This window comes from Poeciliopsis prolifica, unplaced genomic scaffold (genome assembly GCF_027474105.1).
Source record: "Poeciliopsis prolifica strain line A6 unplaced genomic scaffold, Auburn_PproV2 SCAFFOLD005, whole genome shotgun sequence".
Taxonomy (NCBI): domain Eukaryota; kingdom Metazoa; phylum Chordata; class Actinopteri; order Cyprinodontiformes; family Poeciliidae; genus Poeciliopsis; species Poeciliopsis prolifica.
The window spans coordinates 4,023,018-4,037,550 of NW_026562380.1; the positions used below are offsets into that span (position 1 = coordinate 4,023,018).

At 35.4% G+C, this 14,533-nt stretch overlaps 2 protein-coding genes across 2 annotated transcripts; both read right to left on the minus strand.

Annotated features, from left to right (window-relative positions):
- Positions 1-436: 436 nt before the first annotated feature.
- Positions 437-10,755, minus strand: LOC129360146 (interferon-induced, double-stranded RNA-activated protein kinase-like). Its single transcript, XM_055030260.1, has 19 exons — positions 10,553-10,755; positions 9,851-9,977; positions 9,625-9,767; positions 9,411-9,534; positions 9,238-9,302; positions 8,571-8,720; positions 8,348-8,480; positions 7,634-7,689; positions 7,365-7,446; positions 6,766-6,797; positions 6,648-6,690; positions 6,488-6,561; positions 6,237-6,365; positions 5,974-6,102; positions 5,681-5,897; positions 5,069-5,212; positions 4,886-4,987; positions 4,247-4,309; positions 437-3,736 (listed from the first exon to the last, which is right to left on the minus strand). Exons 1-19 carry the CDS (start codon positions 10,657-10,659, stop codon positions 3,596-3,598), a joined length of 2,061 nt encoding a protein of 686 aa, XP_054886235.1. The 5' UTR covers positions 10,660-10,755; the 3' UTR covers positions 437-3,595.
- A 231-nt stretch (positions 10,756-10,986) lies between these two features.
- gpatch11 (G patch domain containing 11) lies at positions 10,987-14,356 on the minus strand. Its single transcript, XM_055029701.1, has 8 exons — positions 14,216-14,356; positions 13,393-13,619; positions 13,263-13,304; positions 13,062-13,182; positions 12,879-12,969; positions 12,072-12,179; positions 11,816-11,897; positions 10,987-11,741 (listed from the first exon to the last, which is right to left on the minus strand). Exons 1-8 carry the CDS (start codon positions 14,263-14,265, stop codon positions 11,686-11,688), a joined length of 777 nt encoding a protein of 258 aa, XP_054885676.1. The 5' UTR covers positions 14,266-14,356; the 3' UTR covers positions 10,987-11,685.
- Positions 14,357-14,533: the final 177 nt, after the last annotated feature.

A 14,533-nucleotide genomic window follows, 5' to 3' on the forward strand; every position in this document is an offset into this window, starting at 1 on the left:
TCTATCTATCTATCTATCTATCTATCTATCTATCTATCTATCTATGTTTACAGTGAATATCTTGTTCTCAGAACTTTTAAGTTAATAACATTATTTTACAAAGATTGTTTGATTGCATTTCAGTCAGCCTGTTGTTTTATGGGAACCAGAGCAGACATTTAGAAAAAAGTAACAGGAAATATGTTTCAATACCCAGTTCTACTTTTTTTTCTGCTTATCACGACTTGGAAAATATTTTAAAATTATATATTTGACTAAGTGTATTATTTACCAACTGTTCAGCCAATTAAGGTCTGCAATAAGTTTTTTAGACTTATTGGAGTACTGGGTAGGAAACAAAACAAATTCAAGTTTTATCAAAAGTTAAATGCAAGTTTTTTTCACATAATTTCAGATTTTTGAGTATAGATTAAGCACACAGAAGCAGAACAACTCATAAATTCCATATGGTTTAATTTTCCAGTTTGGTCTTTCATTACAATATGAAATGTTGTGATGCAAAATTGAAAAAACTGCCAGAAATAGTATTAAAATGATCTTAAACAAGTTTATATTTAAAACGCCAAAACAAGATCATTTTCTCACAATAATATTTTTGTTAAAAACCTCTACTTATAAAACCAAATCCATTATTTTCTTCCACCAAGTAAAGTGCCAGACACAAAACACCTCATCAGACAGCACACAGTCATGATTAACGGTTATAAATATTACTCAAAATGCAAGAGCTTAATGATTTGATGTGACACTTGGGCCAGTGTTCAGAATTTTGTGTCCACATTTTCTATTGGTGATGCAATAAAAAACAGTAAATCCTGCTACTGTAAACAGAAGTAACATCATCTGAAACATTGCCTGCAAAAAATGTGTTAAAAACTAATTTATATCTGGAGAAGTCTGAGCAGAGCAGAGAGAGATGCGGAGCAGACAGTGAAGGTCATACGTCAGCCAGCTATTCAGAGACTGGTTCATGTTAATGCTTTTCATTTCATATTCATTTTCATTGGCCTCTACATAGCAAAACTAAAGCTCTACTGCAGAAATTACTATTGTTTACAAAGCATATATACAATTAGTAATTCATGCTGTCTCATGAATTAGCTTGTGACACAGCACACACAGGCTGCAGAACTAAAATGAACAAAACTGAAAATTTGCTTTTGTTTTGCAGCAATTACACACTGGAGAGCCAGTGAAAATTAAAAACATGGCTGACTGGCAGATATCTCCCTGGATCCTCACCCTTTGCTCTGCTCAAACCTCTTTAAATAGAGGAGAGCTTCTCTCACATTTTTTGCAAGAAGGGTTTCAAAAATCTGAACTCACTTGTGTCTCTACATACTTGCTTCAAACACCTCAAAAATCTCTTTCTATTAAAGACAGGGCAGATAACCAACTCTTTAATCTTTTCGTGTTGTATGTTAACTGACCCGAAAACATATTGAAACCACAATGAAATTATAACATAATTTGAAAAACAAAATAGAATGAAAATAAAGGAAAGCAGAATAATATTGATGCATTTTAAAAAGAGAACTAGCTACACAAGTGTGACTTTATTTTGGATTGTTTTAAAAGCAGAACCAGCTGAACAAGTGTTCAGATGGTATTTTGGATTGTTTGCGCTTAAACAAAGAAGGCCATGCAAACAGGCTCAAATATATTCATACACTCTTACAAATGCTTGGTTAAATCTCCCTAAGAAAGTTGAACCTCAACCATCTGGTGTTTGTAATCATCAACAAGCTTCTAGTATAAATCTCTGAATATTTGACCTTATCGTATACCAGAAAAGGTGGACTTAATTTAAACTGGTTAGTTTACTGGCACAGCCCTTTGTTGTAAGAGTCATTCCATAATTTTCGATACCGGTAGCTATTAACCTATTTCAAAAGGTTAATGATAGAGCTTTATTACCTTTATCCAAGCCAGTTTTCATTTGTGTGTGGGGTAATTCTTGTCTGGAACATCCAGTTCTGACTACTTGTTGACTTAAAGTTGAGTTATAGAAGAGGAGTCCCCTAGCCAGTCTTCAAGAGCTACCATGCTGAAACTTTTAGATGCACCCCTTCTCGTACACACCTGAATAAAAATGAATAACTTGTTACCCGATCTCTGCAAAGCTCACTGATCTGGCCTACAGGTGCAAAGACGTAGCAAGCAGCGAAACACATTGGAAACGCATAAACAGTGCAAACTTCAAAATGTCAAAAAAAAAAAAAAAAAAAAAAAAACAAATGCAACAGAAAACATTTTACAAAGAAAAATTCTGGCACTTTCTCTTTTGCTTCTATTTTCTATGGTTGCAGCATTTTTTTGTTGAATTTTATTTGGTGTGTTTGTATGTTTTGGAGTTTGCATCGTTCATGTGTTTGCAGCGTGTTTCTTTATTGAGCCACCATAGAATTCAGCCATTTGATCCAGGCGTGCATCTAAAAGTTGCAGGGTAGCAGCTCTTGAAGACTGGACTTGGGCACCCCAAGTCCAAGTATATGGATTTTGTCTTCCATTCTCATTATTGGTGTGTTTAAATATAAAATGTATTAACATAGACCACTAGCATCTGTGCAATAATGTGTGTAAATACCATAAATATTGGTATTTAAACACCGTTAATTACTTTGTAAATTGGTAGATACACCAATTAGATGTATCTACTTTATACACCTAAAGGATAACAGTTTGAGACAGAGGGTCGGACCGAGCTGAATGAACATGTCCCTAACATGTCCCATGAAAACGTGTTTGGAGTGAATAAAGCAGGTGAACAATAAGCTCCTGCAATGACATTGACCATGTCAAAGATTTCTAAACTTAACCAGGTCTGTGCCACGAAACCAAACAGTTTAAATTAATCTCCACTATGTCTGCAAAAATGAATATTCAAATATCCAGACAGTTTTGCCAGAAGTTTGTTGATGGTTACAAAAACTGTGGTTTAGGAATAACTTCCTCAGAGACATTTGACTAAATATTGGAAGGGGTGTATGTATATATTTGAGTCTGTATGATAGTGACTCTGTTTAGATAAAAGAAAATTTAACAATAAAACGTAGGATCTCTAAATAAAATTATATTGAAGTTGTGGTTATATTATCAAATCCACAACAAGAAATACATGATTCAAATAAATCATAAGTATCAGAATGGAAGAGATTCATGCAGATCCAAAGTGTATGTAAACTTCTGACTTGTGATGTATAATGGATCCAGGACGTGTCCATATTGAAGGCACAGATGTGGTTAATTATTTCTACTTCACAATCAGAAAACGTTCTAAGAGTTTAAATTTTACATATTGTGGAACAATTCCTTCCAGTTTCTCTCACATTCTGTTTTTAATCCCTAAACATTTATTTTGCATGAATGTGATTTTGTCATAAAAGCAAATACTATTAAAACACTCGAGTTCAGATTTTCCAGGTTCTTGCATTTCAAATGTACTTAAATCAAATCAATAAGCTCAAGCATTTAGAAATATATTTCATCTTTAAAGCAGTTTCAATGCATAAGTTGAAAAACTTATGAGTCCAACATAACTTGTCACTAAATGAATAATTGATCCTTATCAGGCCTCCAAATGTGTGTGAAGTAATCAGATTACTGTTTTGCTGTCACGTTGCTGGGTTTTAAGCTCTGCAAGCAAACGTTTGTGCTGCTCTAAATCTATTTTTATTTTACTTGCTTCCGGTCGTTCTTCAGGTTTACCACACAGCATTGATTTTATCATTTGGCTCTGAAAAAAAAGAACACAAAAAGAACATGCAGTCATTAGGACTTATATAATAACTAAATTAAAGTCTGTTGTAAAACTTTTATTGTCCTGGTTTATCTGAAACATTATGATTCTTCAAGGTTTCATAAATAAGTTTCTAAAGTGATTACTTGTTTAGTCCTGCATATTATAACTGAATTAATAGTTTGGACCATATGAGGAGGCTTTTGCTCTCAACATATTAGTGGTCAGTTCCTGACCACTGGTCACTTGCTCTATAACTTCCCCCTTTTTGCCCTTTTCCATGTCAATAAAAGCCCTAGTGTCTCAAAATCTACAATTAATATCAATATTTGGGAGTGTTTTTTTTTTATATTGGGCACTTAATGTATTTTTTTTATATTGCTGATAATTTGTCTTATACTATGTGCCAATAGAATAAAAAAATAAAAAAAATGTTTTCTTTGTAATCTACCAAAAATCAGCAGAGTGAAAATTAGACAGTCCATAGATTGAGAGATAGTCAAGTACCTCTTGAGTAAAATGATACAGAAATGGTTGAGGAAGCTTCTGGTTTCTGACATCAGGCCACATCTGGAAATCAAGCAGCAATAAAGGAGAAGAAAACTTTTTAGTCGGGTTAAAATGAACCAGAAGGATCAGCAAAACACTTTTCAAATAACAAAAAAACTCGCAGCTTCCACTGCCGCTATAGTAAATAGTAATTACAGCCTTTTTTTGAGTGATAAGCCTCTGATGTTGTCCTGGTAATGTTTGCAGTAAAGACACTGTTGTTTTTTCTTAAATAGGATCCTAAAAGTTTCACAGTAAAACAAACAAGAAAATAATAAATTAATGTTACAAATATCCAATGTTAAAAATATTTTATTTTTTACATTGATAAGAGTGACTAGGACCTTTTAATTTGTAACGAAAAGTTTCTATTTCCCTGATGTTTAAATATAATGTGACGCTGAGGGCCTGTCTCTCCTCCAAAGATTCTGCGAACCTTGTTCATCGACATGGCATGCTGAAATATTTTAAACATTTGAACATTTTTAATAAAAAGCTGATGGACTCTGCCAAAAACCTGGAAAAGGGTCATCATCATCCAACCCACAGCTCCAACCTAAGAAAGAAATGATTAACAAGATACAAAAACAACCTTACCTTTTCTTTCTCGTGGATAGTGGGTATGTTCCAAAGGAGTTCAAAAAATATAAGACCCAAAGCAAATATGTCCACCTTTCGGTCATAAAGCCTCCGATCCTTCTATTATAAAATGACACAGAATCAGCAAAAGCCATCTTAACCCCTGAACTATTTAAGAGACATTCCTACAGCTGCTGTCACCTGCTCAGGCGCCATGTAGGATGGAGTTCCTTTGTAGCCTCTTCTCTCCTTCTGGTTCTCTGCATCATCTTCAATCTCAGCCGTGACAAGACCAAAGTCTCCGATCTTCACTGTGCCGTTCCGGCTGAACATGATGTTTGCGGGCTAACACGCAGATTCAAGAGGCACAAAAAGACATAGTTCAGAATTATCCCGAATGCACTTATGTAAATTTGATTCCTTGGTTTTCTATTTTTTTCTAAACTTGCAAAAATCTTATGCTTTTTTCTCCACCTTTTTAAGTGAGGTATTTATGTGTGTAGAATTTTAAGAAAAGAGATTGATTTAATACAATTTGGATTAATGCTGTAATATAAAAAATATGAAAAAGGGAATTGCTGTGAATACTTTTCAGATATTCTGTACTACAAAAAAAGAAAACAAATTGAAACCAATAATTTACTAAAACTGGATTAAGTTGCCAACCATTTAGAGCCTACTTCTGCCTACTATTTAGAGTTTTATTTGTAAAACCATGAATAATTTTCCCCTACTTACGTTTTTGCCACTTTGCAAAGCTGTGTCACTGTTTATTTTTTGTTAGTTTCAGGTGAAATCGACCTGCTGCCTCACCTTCAGGTCTCTGTGGATGAGCCGCCTGGAGTGAATGTGCTCGACTCCACTGACCATTTGCACTGTAATATCCACACTCTCTTCTTTTCTCCTGGAGTCTCTGAGGGATTTTTTAGGGTTCTGGATATTTTTCTCATCTATCCAAACCCGCAGTGTTTTAATCTCACATAACTCCATCTGAATGTAGAGATACTTTATAGACAGGTCAATGGAAGACCTGGAGAATAAACAACACAAAGAGGAAATAAACACCAGGTTTGATGAGTGAGACCTCCAGAGAGAAGAGGACTCACTGTGAAGCGCTGCTGCTGTCAGTGGAAGAGTCCCAGCGGTAGGCCGTGTCTTCCAGCCAGCAGGAGTGGTACCGAACGATGTTACAGTGATTCAGCTCCGATAAAACCTTCACCTCCTCCAGAGTTTTTCTAATCCAAAAAAGTACAACAAATAGGGTACTTTCAGAAAACATTGTACCTTGATTTGTGTTTTTAAAGCATATGTTGTGGGGATTTCGCCCCCAAAAACCCACTGTTGTTAAGAAAAAAAATTCTTGACTTACTCTTTGTAGCGCACAATCTTTACAGCGTAAAATTTTCCCTCCAGTTTACGTTTGGCCTTAAAAACACGACCAAAAGCTCCTTTGTCGAGTTGTTCTATGGATTCATAGTCTGTTACAAATCTGCTGAAACTAAAAAGCATGAAAAGTTATTAGTGTGGTTGAACTACATGATAGCATGTCTTATTTACTTTTTAATATTCTAAGAAAAGCAATCTCTCTTTGTGCTTCTTGTAGCAATTAAATTTCCATACCTTGGAACTGTCTGAGTTGGTGATTTCACACTCTGAATATTTCCTTCATGATTGGTTTTGAAATTTACCATATCCTTAATAAAAGCCACAATGCGGGTATGAGTATTTTGAAAAAGAACCACAGATAAAAATTGTTATGGTCAATGCCTTTGTTCTTTACCTCTTTACTGTTGTCTTTGACTTTTGGAAAAAATGCAGCAATTCTGGCAAGAAAAAAAAAAGAACCATTGACATTTGGTGAAAGAAAGTACAGCTTTACAGTAGGGATGATGGCTTACTTTATTTTAGGTTTCACAACTGGACTTATCACCTTTGGAAAAAGCAGAAGAACAATCACTTTATTAAATATGCAAACTTTCAAAATCCATTTCCAAATCCATCTTGATGTTTTACACGTTGGCCAAAATGGTTCAACAAAACACAAAAGCTGCAACTAAATAGTACAAGTCACAATGGCTTATTTTTACTTACAGTGGAAGTAAAAAATAACAGATCTTATATTAACCTACGATGGAAGTTGTGGCCAGTTGGAAGTTATGCTAAAGTGGAACTTTTGTTAATGTCTAATAATAAGCCAAAAACATGAGTATATGAGAAACTACAACGTTTGGGACCTCATCATTAGACTAATAACACCAGTGTAAAGCCCCAAAATCTGACAACCAAAAGGGTATCAGATCTTTGTGCTGCAGCTTTTGTTACTGTGCTCCGTCTTGTGTTGTGACTTCAGTATTTTGTTGAACCATCTGGGCCACTGCAGGTTTTAAGAGCTCAAAACACAAAGCAAAATATGAGCTGGGTAAAAACTGTAATGGATAAACTCGATGCAATATGTTCTGCAAAGGAAAGACAGAAGCAAGAGAAATAAATAACAGACCTTATCTTTGGGTGGGCTTGATGGATCCACAAAAACAATTGATTCGCTTGTTGCTGGTATCACCAGGGATGATTTTGTGTCCCTAAGAATTGGAAGAGATGCACGATTAGTGTCGTGTTCAACTATAAGTGTAACCATCTGCTGTACAGCTCAGTCAGAACAGCATAACACTTTCATCATAAAGCATTTGCAAATTTGAATTGTTTAAGAATTGTTTAAGTACAGTTGTTTTTTCTAGTATCTTTGACAAAAGGTGGTAGCTGCCTTACAGTGTGCTTGTTGGAGGGGACTGCTTGGCTTGTGTGCAATCATCAGACCCAGCTACCTGAAAACACAAAGAACCCAAATGTTACTTTTTCATATAATATGAGCAGACCAAAAAAACAAAAATTTTGAATTTTTAAAAAGAAATGTTGGCCAACTAAAATGTATTTCCATGAAATGTGTAGTAAATGCTGGTTTTTAGCTCCTTTTGCATCAATTACTGTGTTAGTGAAGCATGGATGAGATCAGCTTGTAGATCTTGTGAAATATTAAGCAACCCCAGATTGCTTTAAAAGTGGCCTTTAATTCGTCTGTAATGTTGGTTATGTTATCTCTCCTTTCCTTTTGATGGTACCACATAGATTCTCTATCAAGGGTAGATCAGATAAGTTTGCCAGCCCCTAACCTCCCAAATGGATGTTCCTTCACAGTCCTCTCAAAGCTATGGCTGTCCCTATTCCTTGTGCACATTTGTCTACAAATTGTTTTCCTGCTACTAAACTTTCTGTGAATATTCTTGCATGCGGCATTCTGTGCTTATTTAGAAATGACCTTTTTAAAACCATAGCGATTCAAATGAACTGAAATAAATTCCTTAAGTATAGTACTCTGTATGTAATATAACTGTGAAATAAATGGATGAAGTTTTCAGTTATATTTTAATTTATTTAGATGCACCAGAACTAGATCTGACATTAAAAAAGGTTAAGTATTGGTACCTTGCTGTCCCAGTCTGACCGCTCCTTCAGTGTAGACCAGGCCAATCGAGCTGCATTCTGTTTGGCATCCTTGGCCTTCTTGCCTTCACCAACGGAGTACTGCACATTGTTAATCAATAACTTGTAGGAAAATCTGTAATGACCAAAAGGAAAAGATTAATAAGCAAAGCGTTTATTGGTCTGTTGATATGTATTCAGCTTAAAGAAGTTCACTTATGCTCACATTGGGTTATGAGAGGGGCCACTTCTTTTCTCTTCTACAAATGCACAGGTGCTCCTTGTTTTCTGACAGTAATAATTGACCAGTCCAATGAAGTTTGTTTCTGTGAGGATGCTGTCTTCAGACTGTAGGCTCAACCGCTTGGCATGATTACTGAAAGACAAAATATTATAACTATTAACACATTTTACAGTCCCTCCACAAAGTTGAAACTATTAACTAGTAGGAAGGCTATTAACTCATCAATTGTATACTTTGACTTGCAATTTTCACCAATCATCTCAACTTTCCTGCAAATATGACTAATCACCTTTACGTTTTATGTATTTCCCTCTTTTCTAACCAATCACAGCAACCTGGCTGAATTTTGACCAATCCCCTTAGCCATCTTGAAATTGAACTTCCCCACGACATAAATTTATTTGTATCAAGGATGCTATTTCAGAAAAGTACTTGACAATATTATTTGCATTTCACTTATTAACCATGTTTAAATCGTATCTTTTTTGTGAAGATAAAATTTGTAAGATCATGGCACGGTATAAATAAAGCTTTAAAAAATAAGCTATTTTCTATAAAAGGTGTTGCATTTTAGGTCATTTTAGGCCGCAACAAAACAAAAACCATTGCATCATTCTAGAACCATCACAGGGGAAAGCATCAGGCTCACCTGATATCTGAGACAACTTCCTCATAAGGCAGACTTGATGTGCCGCTGTCTCGATCATTTCCAGTCTGCAAAACAGACAAAAACATACAATCAGAAACAAACATTTAAATTGAATCCAGGAATCAGATATCTTAGGATAAAATGATAATAAACTTATGTATCTCACTACTTACATCTAAGGTTTCGTTGCCTAATATCTCATGATGCACCAGCCTGGCAGCTTCCTCCCTGGCTTCCTTCTTGGTTTTCCCAAAAGCAGCTGGAAACTCCTTGTCTCCCACCACAAACCTACAACACCTGATGCCGTCATGAGAAGAACACTTTTATATAACTCGTACTACTGAATTCACACCTGTAGAAGTAACTGGATGTTGCAAGGAGACCTACTGAAATAAACTATTGGGTCCAGGTGTGATTTTCTCCACAGCCCTTATCATGAGCTTGTTACTTTGTCCATATTCATTCAGCCAACTCATGTAATTAGTTTTCACCTGAACCTGAGGAGAAGAAACTTCTGCAACACTTCCTGTCTGTCAGGACAAAAAAAAAAGAACATGTTAGTACTTCACATCGATGCAAAAAGTGAAATGTGCATTGATTCAATAATTCTTACAGAAACTGAAGTTTCATCTAATAAGTGTATCAAGGCATTTTTAGCAGCACTCTGTTTGGCTTCTTTCTTGTTCTTCCCCACACCTTCAGGGTAAGGCTTTCCATTCACAACAGCTTTTAAAGTAAACCTGCAAGAGATTCAGAAGAACTGCATTAGTCGCTTTAAGAATGTGATTGAATAGTTTGACAAGAAGAACGTGTGCATGTGCAAGCAGGTGTCTCTGTGTTGCAAAGTTTGTACAGAAATTGTATGGATATGTATGGATCAACAAATTATCTTTCAATAATCTCTTTCTTCTTGCACACTCTTCAATGAATACTGTAGTTGTCCTTCAGACACGTTCTTCCATGAGAGCTGTGCATCTCGGCAGCTCCTCCAGAGTTACCATAGGGTCTCTTAGACGCTACCGATGAAAACCATGTCTTTGTAGGGCTGCATCTGTTCCAACCTCTCACTGTTTTCAGAACACAGCTGTTGAGTCAAACTTGGGAATATAGTTCTATAATTTAACCCACACATTTTTCCTTGATCTGACTGCTGTGTTCCTAGGTCTTCATGATGTTATTTCTGCACTGACGTTACTGTACATCATGCATGTTTTCATAAAGATGAGTGGCTTACTAAAACGATACAACACACCCTGAGACGCAGGGAGAAGAAAACTTCCAGAATGAGGTAAAAATAAAAATCCCACCAACTCACGTTCTAATGTGGTCAGGTCCAACACATCCAACTTCCTCATACTTCAGCTCCAGTCGCTCTTTTTGTGCGTATTCGTTCAGCCTGGCTATGTAGTTTACAGAATCCATTTTGAATAAGATTAGCTTCCGAAGTGCAATAAAATATGAGAAAACACAGTCCTAGCCCGGTAAAACTCCTCTGGTTTCATATCAGCGCTGCTTCCACGACAGAGACGTAAGTTTCGATTTCATCTGAAACGTCACCCGTGGCGCCTTCAAGTCCAGTCTGAAATATCAATTCCTATGGAGTTTAATGCATTCACTATTTTAATTTAAAAAATCTAACTTTTAAAGTCACCTTTACATTTCGAATGATTGAAATATTTAAAAAGCGACCGAAGAGTTTGCAAAAGAATGAAAATAGATTAATGTATCAATCACTTTTGACACGTGGAAGATATTTATTAGCCTTTTTATTTTTTACTAAGGTATTTGTATTACCTTAGTAAAAATATGTTTGTGGCTTTTGTAAATCATGAATGCGGACGCCACACAGCAAAAAGGAAGTAAAAAAAATTAATTCGGTAGGAATTCACAACGGTTCCAGCTGTTTAGATATGTAGTTCGAAACGCCAAAGGAATACTTAGTATAATAAAAATACACAAAAACAGTCATGAAAAGGAGATAATAATAATGATTTACAGACGCGCTCAGTACAATGAGTTTTAGGGGAAAGAAATACTAAAAGCAGAAATAATTATGTATTTTTAAAAATGTCAACAATATGACCTCTTTCTAAGTAACTCAAATTCAACAACAATTTTTGAACATCACAAAACCCAATATCATCAACACAAGATTTCTAAAAAATAATACTCTCATTATAGCTGCTTTTGAAACACATGAAAGAGATTCCTCCATCATTTAAAAAAATGAAATGCAATTTTATCACATTTTTGAAGAAAAAAACAGACATAAAAACTGACAGTAGATTTAAACAATGAATGAACATTTCACAAATTACCACTAATATCAAATTCAGTTGCTGTTGATTCCTATTTGCACTGTAACATTATCTTTATTTATTAGTCAAATATATTTTAAGAAACAAATATATGTTGCTGTTTTTTCAAGAAGGAAGCTGCGAATCAGAATCATTCGTGATCTGCTGCTGTATCTCCTGGACAATTCGAAGCCAAGTCCTCCTCATCTGTAGAAAGTTAGCATATGCATGAACAAAAGAGCATAAAATAGATAGAAATCTTATGATGGTTTCACCCTTACCATTATATGTGGTTCCACACCATAAGCAGTAAAAATGGACTCCTCTTAAATAGGATGTAATAATTTGCAACTTATCAGAGGGCTGTAAGAGAGACCAAAACACCTGATGGTAAATTTAACAGCAAACACATTAATGACATTAGCATGGAACATATATTTCATATCTTAATATTGTTTAGTAAAATTAATATCTTTTTTGGTAACAGTGGGGTTTTACACTGTTGTGAGAAGTGTATATCCTAAAATAAATACCAACATTTAGCTCTGGAATTTCTTCCTCTTCGTCCTCCTCTTCAACAGGATCTTCCTCATCATCAACATCATCTTTGGGCCAATACCAGGGTTCCCTGGGAGCAGTTATGCCCTGAGACAAAAAATATACCTCATATCTAAGAAGAAAGCTAACACAACAATGAAGAATCACTTAAAGAGTTAGTCAAAATGATAATGAGATTTTTCTTCAAAAAGTATTTTCCCCTTTTTTTAAAATGTATTCTCACATTATAGTATCTAAAATGAGGGCTGACCAAGATCAGAGAAACAACCAAGAGGAGCTGTTTCCACAGCTCAGGTGGAAACAGCTTTCAAAAGTACAATCTCCAAATCTGACCTTTGTGGCAAAATGAAAACTTGCGTTTCAAGTTGTAAGAACTTTCTTTAGAAGTTTGTCACAATTCACGCCAGGAAAGACTAAATTTCAACTTTTTGACCTACTTACAACAGGATATTACAACAAAACACCATTGTGATGGTGGGACTTGGTGGAGGAAGCATTATGGTGTAAAAAATGCTGCTCTTCAACAGGGAAAGAGATTTGTCTGACTTATTTATCTGATGGTTGGAGCTAAATAAAGGGGAATCCAGAAAGAAAGCTTTTTCAGAGGCTGCAAAACACTAGAAACTGGGATGGAGATTTAACTTCTTGTATGACAACATCCCTCAAGATGCAGGCAGAGCTGTAATTACACGATTAGGTCAAAGCATAAGCATATAATTCACTGTAATGTGACAAAATGTTAAATGACTTTTTTGTGAGAAACTTTATACTCAGATTTCTTCTAACCTTCTGATTGTCAAGTTGCTCGCAAGACCGCTGACTCCTCCTCAGGTCTCCTTCAATCTTCCGCTCTTCTCTCTCTGTTCTGACTCTTGACCTGAAGTGCGTTGCAAACACAGACAATAAAACAGCTCTACTGCAAGCAAGAACGCTCCTCAGGGACATCTCAAATGCTCTTGCAAGCTTCACCTAAAATCCTCCAGAGACCTGGCCTCGTTCTGTTGTTTGGCTCGAACTTTCTGCCGATAATGGTGGAGTTCCTCCTCAGCTTTTCTTTTTTTCATCTCTTCAAGACCAATACCCCCTCTGTCTGATGGATCAGTAACAGAAGCTTTAATAAACAACAAATTGTACTCATCAGCACAATATGATAAAAAATGAACAGCTTACCTGCTTTAATACTTAGAGGAATCGGATCAACCCTTCCTGCTCCTGAAGACACATAAGACTGAAGTGTTACATTTGATTCAAGAGCCTGATCTTGATTAAAGACAAAATTATTACAAAAGATTATACTTACCCTCTTTTCCAAGGCCTTGGCCAGCTTTGTAACCCATCTTTTGAAGAAGTGCAAAGCCCTTGTTCTGACTGCTGATGGAGCTCTGTAAAGCTGCTTCTCTGCTTTCCTTCTCCTGCTCCTTGTAGCTCTTCTGACGGTTCTGGATATTCTTCTCCTTTTGCTTTTCCTCCTTTCTGATGGCTTCCTTCACACTCCTCACCATGTTGACTCCTGGCTTCACATCCTGACTGCAAACAGGAAAAACATGGAGAACAGAATCTTTTTGCAGATAATTTCTCTATTAATATTTTCAATGAGCATGAGGGGTGCTTACTTTCGCTAGGTTTGTAGCAAAAGAGAATGTAAAATATTTTTGTACTTATAGGAGCCACAAATTTTCACCCAAGAGAGATGTTACTTCAAAATAATATTACTCAAATAAAAGTAAAACGTATGGTACAAAGTTTTTCTTAAACTTACTTATGTAAATGGAAGTAGTCACTTCTTTCTCCAACAGAATTACTCAAGTAAGATGCTGATTTAAATATTATATTCAGCACCTGACAAACAGGCAGATTTTTCTACATTCAGCTAAAATTCCAGGGATGATAAAGTTATAAATTATTTTATACCTATATTATTTTGACCACAACTGCTTTGTTGAAACCTGTTAAGTTTACGTTTTAAAATGAAGGTAATCAATTAAATTCAATAAAGAAATACTTCATTAATTCTATATTTATAATTTGTATACTGCTGAAAATTTCTATCATCACATAATTTACAATATCTTGCTAGGTAGCTAAATATCTTCGTTATTTCGATACAAACATAAACTGCTTACATTTTACTGAGGAATGCATCCGACATATAATCTTCTTCCTCGTCCGACATTGCGAATTCCAGAAAAAATGTAGCACAAATAAAAATAAAGAGAGATTCGGCTTAAATAAATGCTCGCTGGTTATTTTTATTGCTCCGCCTATGTTTGGTTCGTTTGTAGAAAATGTCCGACCATCTACAAGGAACCCACGTGTCAATAGTTCCGACATTTAAAACACATAATTATAAAAACTATTAATTAATACACATCATATAGAATTAAAGTTTATTACAAAGCAAATGTTTTAAAACTTTCTTGTCAATTGCGCGAATATTTAGC